Genomic DNA, 12704 nt, shown 5'->3' on the forward strand with positions numbered 1-12704 from the left:
TCAAATACAAATATAAATGCATGTTTCAAGGAACATACTTCACATCAAATATGCTGGATAAATTACAGAGGTTAATCTGACTCATGGAAAAAAAATAGGGGCAGATTTTTCTTGCATATAGCACAGCGTACATGCATCTGGAATTCCCATTTTTCCATTCCAATAAATCAGATAATTTAGAAGTTTCTAGGTAAGTCAGGTTGTTGGATCTATGCAAAAGAACTGAACCAAATCAGAGGAAATTGGAACAGTGACAAATACAGATAAATCTCACAAAATAATTTATGCCCTCTCTTACTCTCTCTCAAATGTTTTGAAAACTAAATGGCTTCCTAGCTTCAATTACTTACCGGCTCCTCTTTTATCACTAGCTTCTTAGTACCTTTCTTAGCTACAGTGGTTTTCTTCTTGGTCAATGGTTTTTTTTCAACTCTTGGCACTTTTGGTTTTGGCACTTTGGCCTTACGTGAGACTTCCTTTTGGGGGACCCATTCCTCTTCATATTGTTCATCTTCTGATTCTGAAGATCTGCACAAGATATGGGAAAGTTTGTAATAAATGGAATTATATAGAGCGCTGTCCTTAAGATATGCAGGCCTCCACATTTAAATAAAAAGTTGCATGCATTTATACACCAAAATGTATATGCTATCCTAGACAAAAGACTTGCATAGCTCACAGTTACATAGCCTAAATCCACAATCAGTAAATGAATTTATGACACAAAAATATCAAAATTCATGGTGAAACGAAATACGCCTTTTATTTATAACAAGTGACAGAATGCCAATTACATTTAATTTGTGTACATTATTGCCTATCTTTAGAACAGTCTTTCCCAACACCTGAAACACCTGTTTTCTCAACATTCCCATAACGCTTTAGATCAGACATGACAAACTCACAACGTCACGTGATGTCACACAATGTATCAGGACTGTTTTGCCATTGCCGGCAATGGGGTGGGCACAGCTTCAGCATGATGCATCCGGCCCACGGGCCGGCAGTTTGACACCCCTGCTCTAGATAGAAGGAAATTGCACCAATGCATTGTTGATACAATATTGCTACTAGCAATCTTGCTGGAAAAGCACTCCAGTGTTATACAAAGTTACACAATTTTAAGCAGTTACTCATAACCTGGTTTTGTATTTGGAGCTGGCAATCAGTCCATGGATTCAAGCATTTTTCCAATCTGCCCACAGCAAACTTTCTCTGCATAGATTTCACAAAACTAAATGAATAAAAAAACGTAACAAACCAGCAACCTTTTATTTAATATGGCTGGACAAATATAAAGTACACAAAAGCAACAATTCTTGCAATTCCATCCCTAAATTCCATATCTACGACATTTTAATTTGCATGGATAAATTTCATATTTGTGTTCATCCATTTTTCTCCTTTCTTGTTTTCAAATTGTGAGTTCATAGGAGAGGAAAGGCCAAAATCAGGAACAGTGAACATAGTGAATCAACATACACACGATTCTCTTAATTCATCTGACATTATCACTCTTCTTTCAAACTTTTTAATTTTGTTAGGCTTTATGCACAAATCAAACAAGTCAGGTAAACAGGTGTTATCAATGTATGTACACACCTATGCTTGTAAACTCCAGCCAATCCCAAAATGCTAGAAATATCACTAGATATTGTCCTAATACCATCCCCAGGTACAAAAATTGAACAGAAATTAGAACACATCGATCATAAATTTTAACTCACGATGTAAAGAAGGAAGGTAGTTCAATTGTAGTTCTTGTCCGTTTAGAGAATGCTGACATCTGAGAAAAGAAAAAGCGTACCTGTTTTTCCTCATTCCTAAGAGACTGCAAAAATACAGTTGGACGTTGCACTTGCAAATCTGACATTTTTTAACAGGCATCCTTGAACATCTGTATCAACTACAGATTCTACACATGAAATTGAAAACTCTGCTGATTTTGTATATATCTGAAAGCAATTTCATAGGAACAATGTCCCCTTATCTTTCATTATATTTTATGTTATCTGTGTATGGATCCATAAGTAATCACTAGTACCATCAATGTACAAGAAAGAAGTAGCTATAAGCAAGGAAAAATCACTCTTGGGCCATGTTTGAAGTCTTAGATGGAGAATGTGAGAAATTTAGATCTCCATTCATCAAGTCAGCCTAACAGATTTCACTGGATTTTGGGGAATGTAACATGAAATACCTTATTTCTTAAATGAAATAAGAAATAAATTAAGAAATTTCAACGTTTGCATGATGTGTGTGTGTGTGTGTGTGTGTGTGTGCGTCTAAAGCAGACATGTCAAACTCACGATGTCACATGACGTCACACAATGTATCAGGACAGTTTTGCCGTTACCTACAATGGGGTGGGCATGGCTTCCGGATGACACCTCCGGCCCATGGACCGGCAGTTTGACACCCCTGGTCTAAAGGGTCAGATAACAAAACAACCTAATAAAAATGAGAAATGACTAGTGATCATAAAATGCAGATCATGAAGGAAAAGAGCCAGAAGAGGAGAATGAAGATGCATTTTGCATTTTAATTTTTTTGTTGCTCATCACACACAGACTACTATATAGTTATATCTATGCATGCATTGTCAAATTCAGCCTTTGAAAGCTTAAGACACCAAGAGGATTCCCATTATTTCATTTTAGTAACGTATTTAATGAATAAGGTGTGAGAAAACAAAGTTGGAGCAATAATGATTTTGGATTACTACAAAGCAATTCTCAACCTTTTTGGTCTCAGGACTCTTACTTTCTTAAAAATGATTGAGGACCCCCCCCCCCAAAAAAAAGCTTTGGTTTATGAGGGCTTTAAATACCAATATCTACTCTATTAGAAATTAAAACAAATTTTAAGAATATTTGATTTCACAGATCCCCTGAAAGGGCCTTGGGAACCCCCAGGGATCTCCAAACTATACATTGAGAACTATTACTCTTACCTAAGCTGTTCACTGCTCCCACACATTTGGCAACAACACAATCGAAGGTGGATATTTTTGACTTAATCTAAATATATGAATTCACTTAGCCCTAAGAGAAGGCCAGATAACAAAAGATACAAGTACCCTTACCTTACAGAGTAGAGAGAGTGCAAGGGAAGCACAAAGAATTGTAGCCATTTTAAAAAAGCTTGTAGGTATGGAAAGAAGGGCTATGTGCGTGTGTAAGTAAGTAAATAAGTGATTTGGGCTTTGTACAGATATACTGCAAATGGGCCTTGGACAACATAAAACACTAACCAGATGGGCCTTTGCCATGATCTAGACTGGCATTTCGCATGTTTTTGCATATTTAAGGAAAAAGAGCCTTTGTAGCCTATGGAATGCATGTCGTATTAATATGCATGTTGTGTTAATATGTGTGCCTTATCACTATGCATACACCTGTCCAGATATGCATGGTCCAGAATATTTGAAAACCAATTTTAAAGAAACAGAACCATGAACTAGTTGTGTGGTTGCTCCGAGACCAACTTTCTCAAATTCGATATTTCATAAATCGGCAAAAATCCTGTAACACCGAACTGCAAGGATAACGAAAATAAATATTAAAAACAAAATCAAAACAGATGGATAGCAACTCTTATGAACCTAGCAGGCTAGAGGTTTCCACGTTCGGCACGTCCCCGAACGCCGGAACCTCCCCATTCACCTTTTTCGAGCTTTGGCTACGAGAGAATACGAAATTTCGCTGCTCGTTTCGCCTTCCCTTTTATAAACCTGCGTTAATATTTAAAACCGGCTCCAGCAGCGACTGCAGCAAAATCCAGGTTTTCAAAGCTGAGGAAGCGGCAACTCTGACAGAGGGGAGGAGCAGGAAGTACGCATCGAAGAACCTCCGGCAGCCTTCGGTTACAATGAAGTCCCGGTTAGTCGGTTCCTCTTCGGATTAGCCCAGTGTTTTCCAAACTTCGCACCTTTAAAATGTATGGACTTCAACTCCCAGAATTTCCGACATGAAGGCGTATGACATAAAGGCGGCGGGAGCGGCACGCCCTGATTTTCCGCAGACGCTCCAGCGAAGCGGAGTCTAACGCGATGCTGATGGAAAGAATCCTCCTCTGCTGCGTTCATTGGATGTGATTTAATAAACTAATAAGCATGTCTTGGAAGACTCGCGAGAAAGCTGACTTCCAACAGAAAAATATTTCTGCTGTTTTCCCGTTTGGCCACTAGGTGCTACTGTTTACTCAGGATTCCAGTCTGGACCATCAGTTCGTTAGTTATTTAATAGGTGTACATCTCGCATGTTCAACAAGAGTTCAACACCCGTGTCCGTGTTATTCCTAGGTTCAAGACGGTTGAAACAACAGTTGGCAAATTCAGAGTCACTCGGTGGTTTCCTTCTCTCTTACTTTACTCATCTTACAGCAGAGATCCCCAACCTGTGGGCCACGGCCCACTACTGGACCATGGGCTGTTGGCCACTGGGCCACTTGAGTCGCTGGCCAGTGCATTTGCGTGTGTCCATGCACACACACCCATTCATGCTAGTGATACTGTGAGCATCATACAGGCGCTAGCTAGCGTCACCACACATGCACCCCCACTTGCACTAGCATTAGCGGTGCCTGGGCTCTATTGTTGCTGCGAACTCCCCCACTCGCGCTAGCATTGCAGCATCGTGTGGACGCTGGTGTTACTCAAGATCTTGTGGCCCTATTTGTATTGCGCATGCAATCCTGGCCCCGTTCGTGCATGCATGCGTGCATGCATAAAGGCATCTTCATCCCCACCTGCACCGGGCTGCCAGCCAAGAAAGGTTGGAGACCCCTGTCTTACAACAATGGGTTTGGGAAAGGAGAAATCGAAGACCTACCATGAATGTTGGCGAAAGAAAAAGGCACAGGTTTTATGCTATTTCCCAACTCTTGACTCCATAAATCAGCTGAACACAATAGTCTCCACAACCCAGCTCTGTTTTGTACAGAAGCTGGAAAGAAAAAGTACCAGCTGGGGCTCCTTTGCTCAAAAACAGCATCTCACTGTCTGGAACCAAGGAAACATTGGGGCGGGGGGGGGAGGGGGAGCTGCCTGGGAATCAGAGGGGAGGGATAAGGCCTGCATTAATTTAAAACTACTCAGTAAATTCTGGGTAGATCCTGTCTGCTATCAACCACCTGATTTCATCACCACCAGAATGGAGAACAAAAACACATCAGATGTTATGCACTTTATTATTGCCACTGGTTGAAAATTGCTTCAAGAAGAAATTGACTGACCAATTGATCATTATATGCTATCAAGTCACTGTTGACTCTTATTAACCACATAGATATGTTCCATGATTTTGTTGTTGTTAATTGCGAAGTCGTGTCTGACCCATCGCGACTCCATGGACAACGTTCCTCCAGGTCTTCCTGTCCTCTACCATCTTCTGGAGTCCATTTAAGTTCACACCTACTGCTTCAGTGACTCCATCCAGCCATCTCATTCTCTGTCGTCCCCTTCTTCTATTGCCCTCAATCTTTCCCAGCATTAGGCCCTTCTCCAGTGAGTCCTTCCTTCTCATTAGGTGGCCAAAGTATTTGAGTTTCAACTTCAGGATCTGCCTTCTAAAGAGCAGTCGGGGTTGATCTCTTCTAGGACTGACCAGTTTGAACGCCTTGCAGTCCAAGGGACTCGCAGGAGTCTTCTCCAGCACCATAGTTCAAAGGCCTCAATTCTTTGGCGTTCAGCCTTTCTTATGGTCTAACTTTCACAGCCATACATTGCAACTGGGAAAACTATGGCCTGGACTATACGCACTTTTGTTGACAGGGTGATGTCTCTGCTTTTTAGTATGCTGTCTAGATTTGCTATAGCTTTCCTCCCCAGGAGCAAGCATCTTTCATGTTTCCCAATTGTGCACCTATCATTATTTAACTGAGTCCTTTCAGTTTGCTGCTGGTTTTCTTTTTTCTCCCACCCTTCCCAGAATTAGAGCCTTCTTCAGGGAGCTATATCTTTACATAAATTTTCCAAAGTAAGAAAATTTTAGCCTGGTCATTTGTACGTCAAGTGGGAATTCTGTGTTGATTTGTTTGATGATCCATTTGATCCATTTCTTGACTTTTTTCTCAGGAATCTTCTATTACCAAAGTTCACAAGTGTTAATACCATTCCTATTCTGCTTATTCAAATCCAGTTTTTGCTTCCAGTGTACAGGGAATATCATTGCTTATGGTATTCTGATTGTTGTAAATATGGACACATCATGACATTTGAGTATCTTTTCCAAGACCTTCTTGGGTCCTCTACCAAGTGCTTATCTGCAAGGTATTTGTTGTTGATGATTGATCCAGTCTTACGATTTAGATGAAGAATGATGATTAAGATGGGTGACTTTTAATAATCACAGCCAAAGAGGTCACACAGATCCCAAAAAAATACTTCCAGGAATGCAGTTGCCCTGAAAAATATGGAGCTACCTGAATAGAATCAGGACAGGCTATGCCAGAAGGCAAAGCTCTTTAAGTAGGGAATGGCTGAGAGACCACAGTGTGACTCTGGTACACCAGAACAAAACTATAACACGTATAGTTCAAGAATGTCTCCTCAGGAAATCTCAAGGCACCAGGGATAAGCATCACAGCTACACCAGAAGCTGTTAGATGGTTAGCTTTCTTGGATATTGAATTATAACATCTATCCAATTGCAATTTTATGGCTCCATATTATGGTGATATTATTATGGTTTTATCTTAATTTAATATATTATTTCCTATATTATATTGTCCACATATTCAAATATACATATTTACATATACATTTGCTGATGCTTTATTTAAACTAAATTTGTATATCAATAATTGCATCACCGCTGTAGATGCCGTATGCTAAACAAACAAACAAATAAATAAATAGATCCCAAAAAGCAACAGCTATCTATCATGTCAATATTATCATTGTCAATTTTAAGGCTGATTGTTCTATCTGTTATCATTAATTTGATCTTCTATATATTTAATTTTAGTCCTTGACTTTGATTATTAGTTAACAAAATAATATCAGCATAGTGTAGGTTATTAATGTTTCTTCCACCATTTTTTCAATATTATTAATTTCATTAAATTATGGTCTCCCCTTCCAATTTTAAAACAACATTCATCTTCTTCAAATCTAGATCCTCAGTATATGCTCAACATATAGACTGAATAAATAAGAGAGAGTATACAAGCACTTCTTTGCCAACCTGTTTCACAATGCTGAATCCATACTGTAGTTCCCAACTTGCTTCATAGGAGGATATATAGGTTTGATATAAGGGCAGTGAGATATTTTGGAATTTCCATTTTTTCTAAGCACATTCCACAGCTTAACATTGACCAACCCAATCCAAAGCTTTTCTATAATCAATAAAACACATAATGACTCTCTGGTTTTCTTTGGCTTTCTCGATTATCCAATGTGCATCAACAATAATGTCTCATGTTCCTTGGCCTTTTCGAAAGCCAGCTTGAACATCTGGCATCAACTTTTACATATAGGGCTCTAATTGCCTTAAACAATCCTAAGTCTTATTTTGCTACCATGTGAAATTGAGTATATTGTATGATAGTATGGGCATTTTGTTAAGTCTTTAGTTAAGTTCCCCTTAAAGACATCTGTCCATCTCACAATAATGAATAAGACACTTGTATATCCAGGTTACTTCCCTTAAACACTGCCATCTTGTGAGTGCAGTTTATATCCTATGGAAGACACCCACGCACACACCCAAAATCCTACAGGCCTCTGCCCTTGTCCTTCTGGAGAACGTTTAAAACCTGGTTCTTATCCTTGGCATTGGGATAGGATGAGGTCAGGGGTAGAACAAAAATATGGATTCATGGCACCTTGATCCACAAAAGATGTCTCATATGTATCCAAATCTGCAGCCTAAATGTTGGAGATGTGGTTGTTTGGATGCAACGTACTATCATATTTGGTGGTCATGTAAAAATATAAAGGCTTTTTGGATTAAGATTTGGTGGAACATTCAAAAATTTTTTAACAGAAGGATAAAATTCACACCACAATTGTTTTTGTTAGGTATTATTGTTGATTGTGATGATAAAGAAATTATTTTAATGTTGAATTTAATAACAGCGGCAAGGCTGTTGATAGGGCAATACTGAAGAAGGAGTTTTTGCCTACTTTAGAGGAATGGTTTCTTAAAGTTTCTTATTTATCTGAAATGGCAAAAATTTCGGCTTATTTGAAAGATCAATCACAAGAGAAATATTTTTTGGCGTGGAAAAAATGGGTGAATTTTATACAGCATAAATATGAGATTAAAAAGTATTATTTAGCTTTTGAATAATTTATGTTTAAGGTAACGATTAGAATTGTTGTTTTGGTTTTATATATTGGAGCTAAAGTATTTTAAAATTTTGTTTTTTGAATGTATTTATAATTGTTTGATGTTTATTTAAGTTGTAAGGTTTTTTCTAGTTTTTATTAACCCTGTATTCAGCTCTGGGAAGGGGGGGAGGGTGAAGGGAGGGAAGGGATGGGTGGGAGAGGGGGATTATTTTATTGTAAAACTGTAAAAATTTTCAATTAAAAAAAATATGGATTCATCAGAGAAGTATAGCTCTGGTACCAGGTTTTTCTGCTTTTAATTTTATTTGTATTGGTGACTCTTTCTTCTCTAGATTTGCTGGTATAGCTTGTTTAGAATCTTTACTGAATCTTCTTCTTTTGTTTGCCTTATTTCTGTGGGTTTCCATCAGTTCCAATAGCTTTTTGAATTGGTAATGACAGGAGTGTGATATAACTTCATCTTTCATTATCTTTGATACTGACCTCTCTACTGTACAGTATTTCAGTATACGCCTTCCATCTTCTTCTGATCTCCTTTGAATCAATTACATGCTGTCCATTGGTGTTCTTTGGCATATTAATTTGAGGTATGAATTTTCTTCAGAAGCCTTTTTTGTGGGGGGGGGGCTTTCCTTGTTTTTTCCCCTTTGTTTTCATCTTCAATGTCTTTCAAGATGGTTTTCTAATACTGTTTGTTATCTCTCCTAATAGCTCTTTGGAACTCTTTGTTAAGTTTCTTTCTGAGGTTCTTTTTGTCTTTGGTGTCTCTTTTGGTCATAGTTTGCATTGTTTGTCATGATATTCAGTTTGTGTTTTTTTCCTGTTTCTTGATCTCTGGCAGTATTTTTCAGTATTTATCCTTAACCCTCTTTAAGCTCATTCCAAGTTACTTGGGTTGTCTATGAATGAGGTCCAGGACTTCAGAGCAATTCCTGAAGTTCTCCTTGAAAATGGGCATATGCTCATAATCTGGAAGTTGGTGGGCTTTTTCATTCTGCTTTAGCTTAATTTGGAACTTATACATGAGACATTTGTGATATGTTTACAGTCAGCACCTAGTCATGCTTTTGATGTTATAATTGAGCTCATCTACCTCCTAGCCAATTTGGTGATATCCATGTATACAATCATTGTTTTCTTAGCTAAAGACAGTGTTAGCTATGAAGAAATCATTGGAATGGCAGAAAATAGTAATTTGTTCTGCTTCATTTATGCTTCCTACGCCATATAATGTCAATACACTTTCCTCTTTAGTATTTCCAACTTTAGCATTCCAGTCTCTTGTTTTGATGTTCTGTTAATTTTAAATTGAACTTGATCATAAAAATCATCAGCCTCTTCTTCTTCATGAATTAATATATAAACGTGGATAATCATCATATTAAAGGGTTGTCCATAAAGTTTAATTGAGATTTGGTCATTGATTGAAGTATTGTTCTTTCTACATCTTTCCTAAATATAAAAATATTCAGTGTTCTTTCTTTGTTTATCATATCCAAAGTGGTAAATTGTGTGATCCTCTGATGGAAAATGTCCAATCTCAATTTGCTAATGCCTAACATGTTAATTTGTAGTTATTTCATCTTTCACTATGTTGAGCTTTCCTGTGATCAACACCTTCCTCCTGTTTTCCCCACAATAACAAACCTGTGAAGTGGATTGGGCTGAGAAAGAGTGACTGATCCAAAGTCACCCATCTGGCTTTCATGGCTAAGACAGGATTTGAATTCACAGTCTCCTGCTTTCTAGCTTGGCGCCTTAACTACTAAACCAGACTGGCCCTCAGGAACTAGCTATTCCAAGAGCTTTATCTACTGATGTCATACACATCATTAGTACTCCAAAATATCTTTAGCCTTTTCTCAGTACAACAATGAATGCCGTTAGATCCGAGGGACCTGTCATCCAACACTACATTATTAATTGTATAATTTCTACCCATGTGGTTTTCTTGGTAAAAGTACAGGAGTAGTTTACCATTACTTGCTTCACAGCATAAATTGATGCCTTTGCCATAGTTACAAAAGTAATCATTTATTGCTGATATCTTCTTATATCATTGCTATCCAAAGTAGATGCCTCTTACCTTTGCTGGGGAGCTGGAATGACCTTCATAACTTGGGTGAACCTTTTAGGAATATATATTCTTGGTGTACATTCCCAGCATTCTTTGTTCACTCCTCCCAGGAACATCCCCCCCCCCGGCCATTGCCTACCAACACAATGAAACAGTACAGCAGGGGGAAAGTAGTGGGGGGGGGGACTTTTTTATCACCAGTTCAACTTTAAATAACTTGGCTGTCTCATTCAAGGGTTGGACATAAGTTGAAGCCCTAGAAGGCCATGGAAGAAGGCCATGGACTTCATGTTGTGAAATCAAGTTTGCATAATGCTATTGGAACTGGAGAAAGGTCCTAAGACATAAATGTCAGTTGTGTTGGAGTGTTCAAGAAGCCATTGATAAATATCAACCACAGCCTATTCATTAAACAATGACATAGTGTATCAGCTCAGCAATTGATCATATGTAGACCACTGGCAGGATTGCCAAGGTTTTTTTAATTGGATTCTGTACTTGTGTTCTTAATAAATAATCTAAAAATATTTTCGTATTGTGAACAAATATCAATGCATAACTACGGATTTATGTCTGCTGTAACATTTTAGAATTAGGCAAATCTAAAGTTGTAGGAACAACTGTAAATTATCCAAATATAATCTTTGTATTGAACAAAAATATATTCATGATCTTTCTGTAGGTATGCAAATACAATGTGTGAATATAAATAGCCTAAGTTGTAAATGTAAATGATGTAGCTATTTTTATATTTTGTTAAAATGTATTATTGAAGGCTTGTGTACACCTCCAAATAGCTGTGTGCGTCATCAACTTCCGGCAGTGCTTTGCAGTTGAAATCTGTTTTAATATTATATAAAACCAGTTTAATTCCTGGTTGGAATTGAGATTGAGCCAGCACGTCTGTGTGAGTTATTAAATGTAGAATATAGTAGTGTTATGTGTATATGAGGGTCCAATCAATAAATACTTGTACTGGAATTAATGTAGTGCACTCAAAATGGCAACAGAGGCATTATTTAACAAGAGTGAATGCAATTCAGGCTAAAGTGATATGTGTTAATTATATCATCTTGATTTTTGGAGTTCATTCTGCATGCAATTGATTTTGAGATATCCAGAATACAACTACCTGCTCTGTTGTTCTGCCTTTCAGTTGGTTCCAAGCAGCAATTCAAAGCTGTTGATGATTTTCAAGGCTGTGAATGGTTTATGATGAGGATAAATGAACAATAACTTTCTTCTCTAGAAAACTGTTTAAAAATACTTGTTTTCAAAGGCAGGCTTTCCAGGCTGGTCTACTCTACTTGTTGTTTCCTTTAGAGACCCTCTATCATTTTCCAACAATCCCAAAGCAATATTTAGTTGGAACCTAGGAAAATTCTTTGTAATGGCAGTCCAACTGAACCATCAATAAATTTCACAGATGCTTTTAAAACCTGCATAAAACATTGTTAAAGACTAAAGCTGCGGGGGGGGGGGAGAGAGAGAGAGAGAGAGAGAGAGAGAGAGAGAGAGAGAGAGAGAGAGAGAGAGAGAGAGAGTGAGAGAGTGTTAGGTAACCAGGGGCAATTTTTCAAATCATCTATGGAGGTTAGAGTTGGTGGGTTATGGAATAAAGATTATTTGGTAAGCCTGGAATAAGTAAAATGACCTGGCCAGTGTGAGAAATGAAGTTCAAGCAATCTGTTACACAGGTACTAGAGAAAGGAGGTCAGGATTTAAATGTTGTGGCATACATACAGTATATAAGAGCATCAGATTCTTATCATAGAAGTTGCTTTTCATTCTAACTATCATTGCTTCTATGAGCGGCAAAATTCTGTGTCTGCTCATGCCTAATTCCTATCTTTTCTCTTTATGAAATCAGTTAAGCCAGCATTGATCAATAATTGGAAGTGGCCAAGAGAGCAGAGAAGGAAAATATATTATGGCCAAAGGATTGAGTGCTTTGAAAGCATCTGCAAATAATTATTTTTCACCTTTTGTCCACGCAAAGGATGTGCTCCATAGCAAAGGTCAGACTTCTAAATATTGTACAATGTCTGCAGAGAGTAAATATTGACCAGAGCCTATTTCAGTAAAGATAGATCACATTAAGATGAGCAAGGCTTACTTCAAGGCATATATTAATTAGTATTCGGCTAGGAATAGCTATGGAGCCGAAACCCACGGTTGTATATGCTTTCCTGCCAACCTTGAGCAGATAATGGAAGAGTTAATATCTAGGCTGATTTAGGAATGTGTTAATCACTAGCACTGATCTTAAAAATTATTCAATAGTTAAATTGTGTGTGTGCACAAAGTAGGAAACAAAATGCCTACTTA

The 12704-nt window shown here is 37.8% G+C and overlaps 1 protein-coding gene across 3 annotated transcripts in view; it reads right to left on the reverse strand.

Moving 5' to 3' along the window:
• The window catches only part of SRBD1 (S1 RNA binding domain 1), a 157989-nt gene extending 153923 nt beyond the window's left edge, over positions 1 to 4066 (reverse strand). The window contains exons 1-3 of one of the 3 annotated variants that reach the window (XM_039347469.1): positions 3931 to 4066; positions 1728 to 1786; positions 351 to 528 (exon numbers count right to left, since the gene is read on the reverse strand). In XM_039347469.1, coding sequence (XP_039203403.1) covers positions 351 to 528; positions 1728 to 1786 — 237 coding nt within the window. In that variant the 5' untranslated portion in view covers positions 3931 to 4066. Of the gene's footprint in view, positions 1 to 350; positions 529 to 1727; positions 1787 to 3085; positions 3637 to 3665; positions 3910 to 3930 lie in introns of those variants that run through there. The other 2 variants (XM_039347468.1, XM_039347466.1) reach the window with 2 other exon arrangements.
• Between the last annotated feature and the right edge of the window lie 8638 nt (positions 4067 to 12704).

This window comes from Crotalus tigris, unplaced genomic scaffold (genome assembly GCF_016545835.1).
Source record: "Crotalus tigris isolate CLP2741 ecotype Arizona unplaced genomic scaffold, ASM1654583v1 scf7180000018081.1164505, whole genome shotgun sequence".
In the NCBI taxonomy this organism is placed as follows: domain Eukaryota; kingdom Metazoa; phylum Chordata; class Lepidosauria; order Squamata; family Viperidae; genus Crotalus; species Crotalus tigris.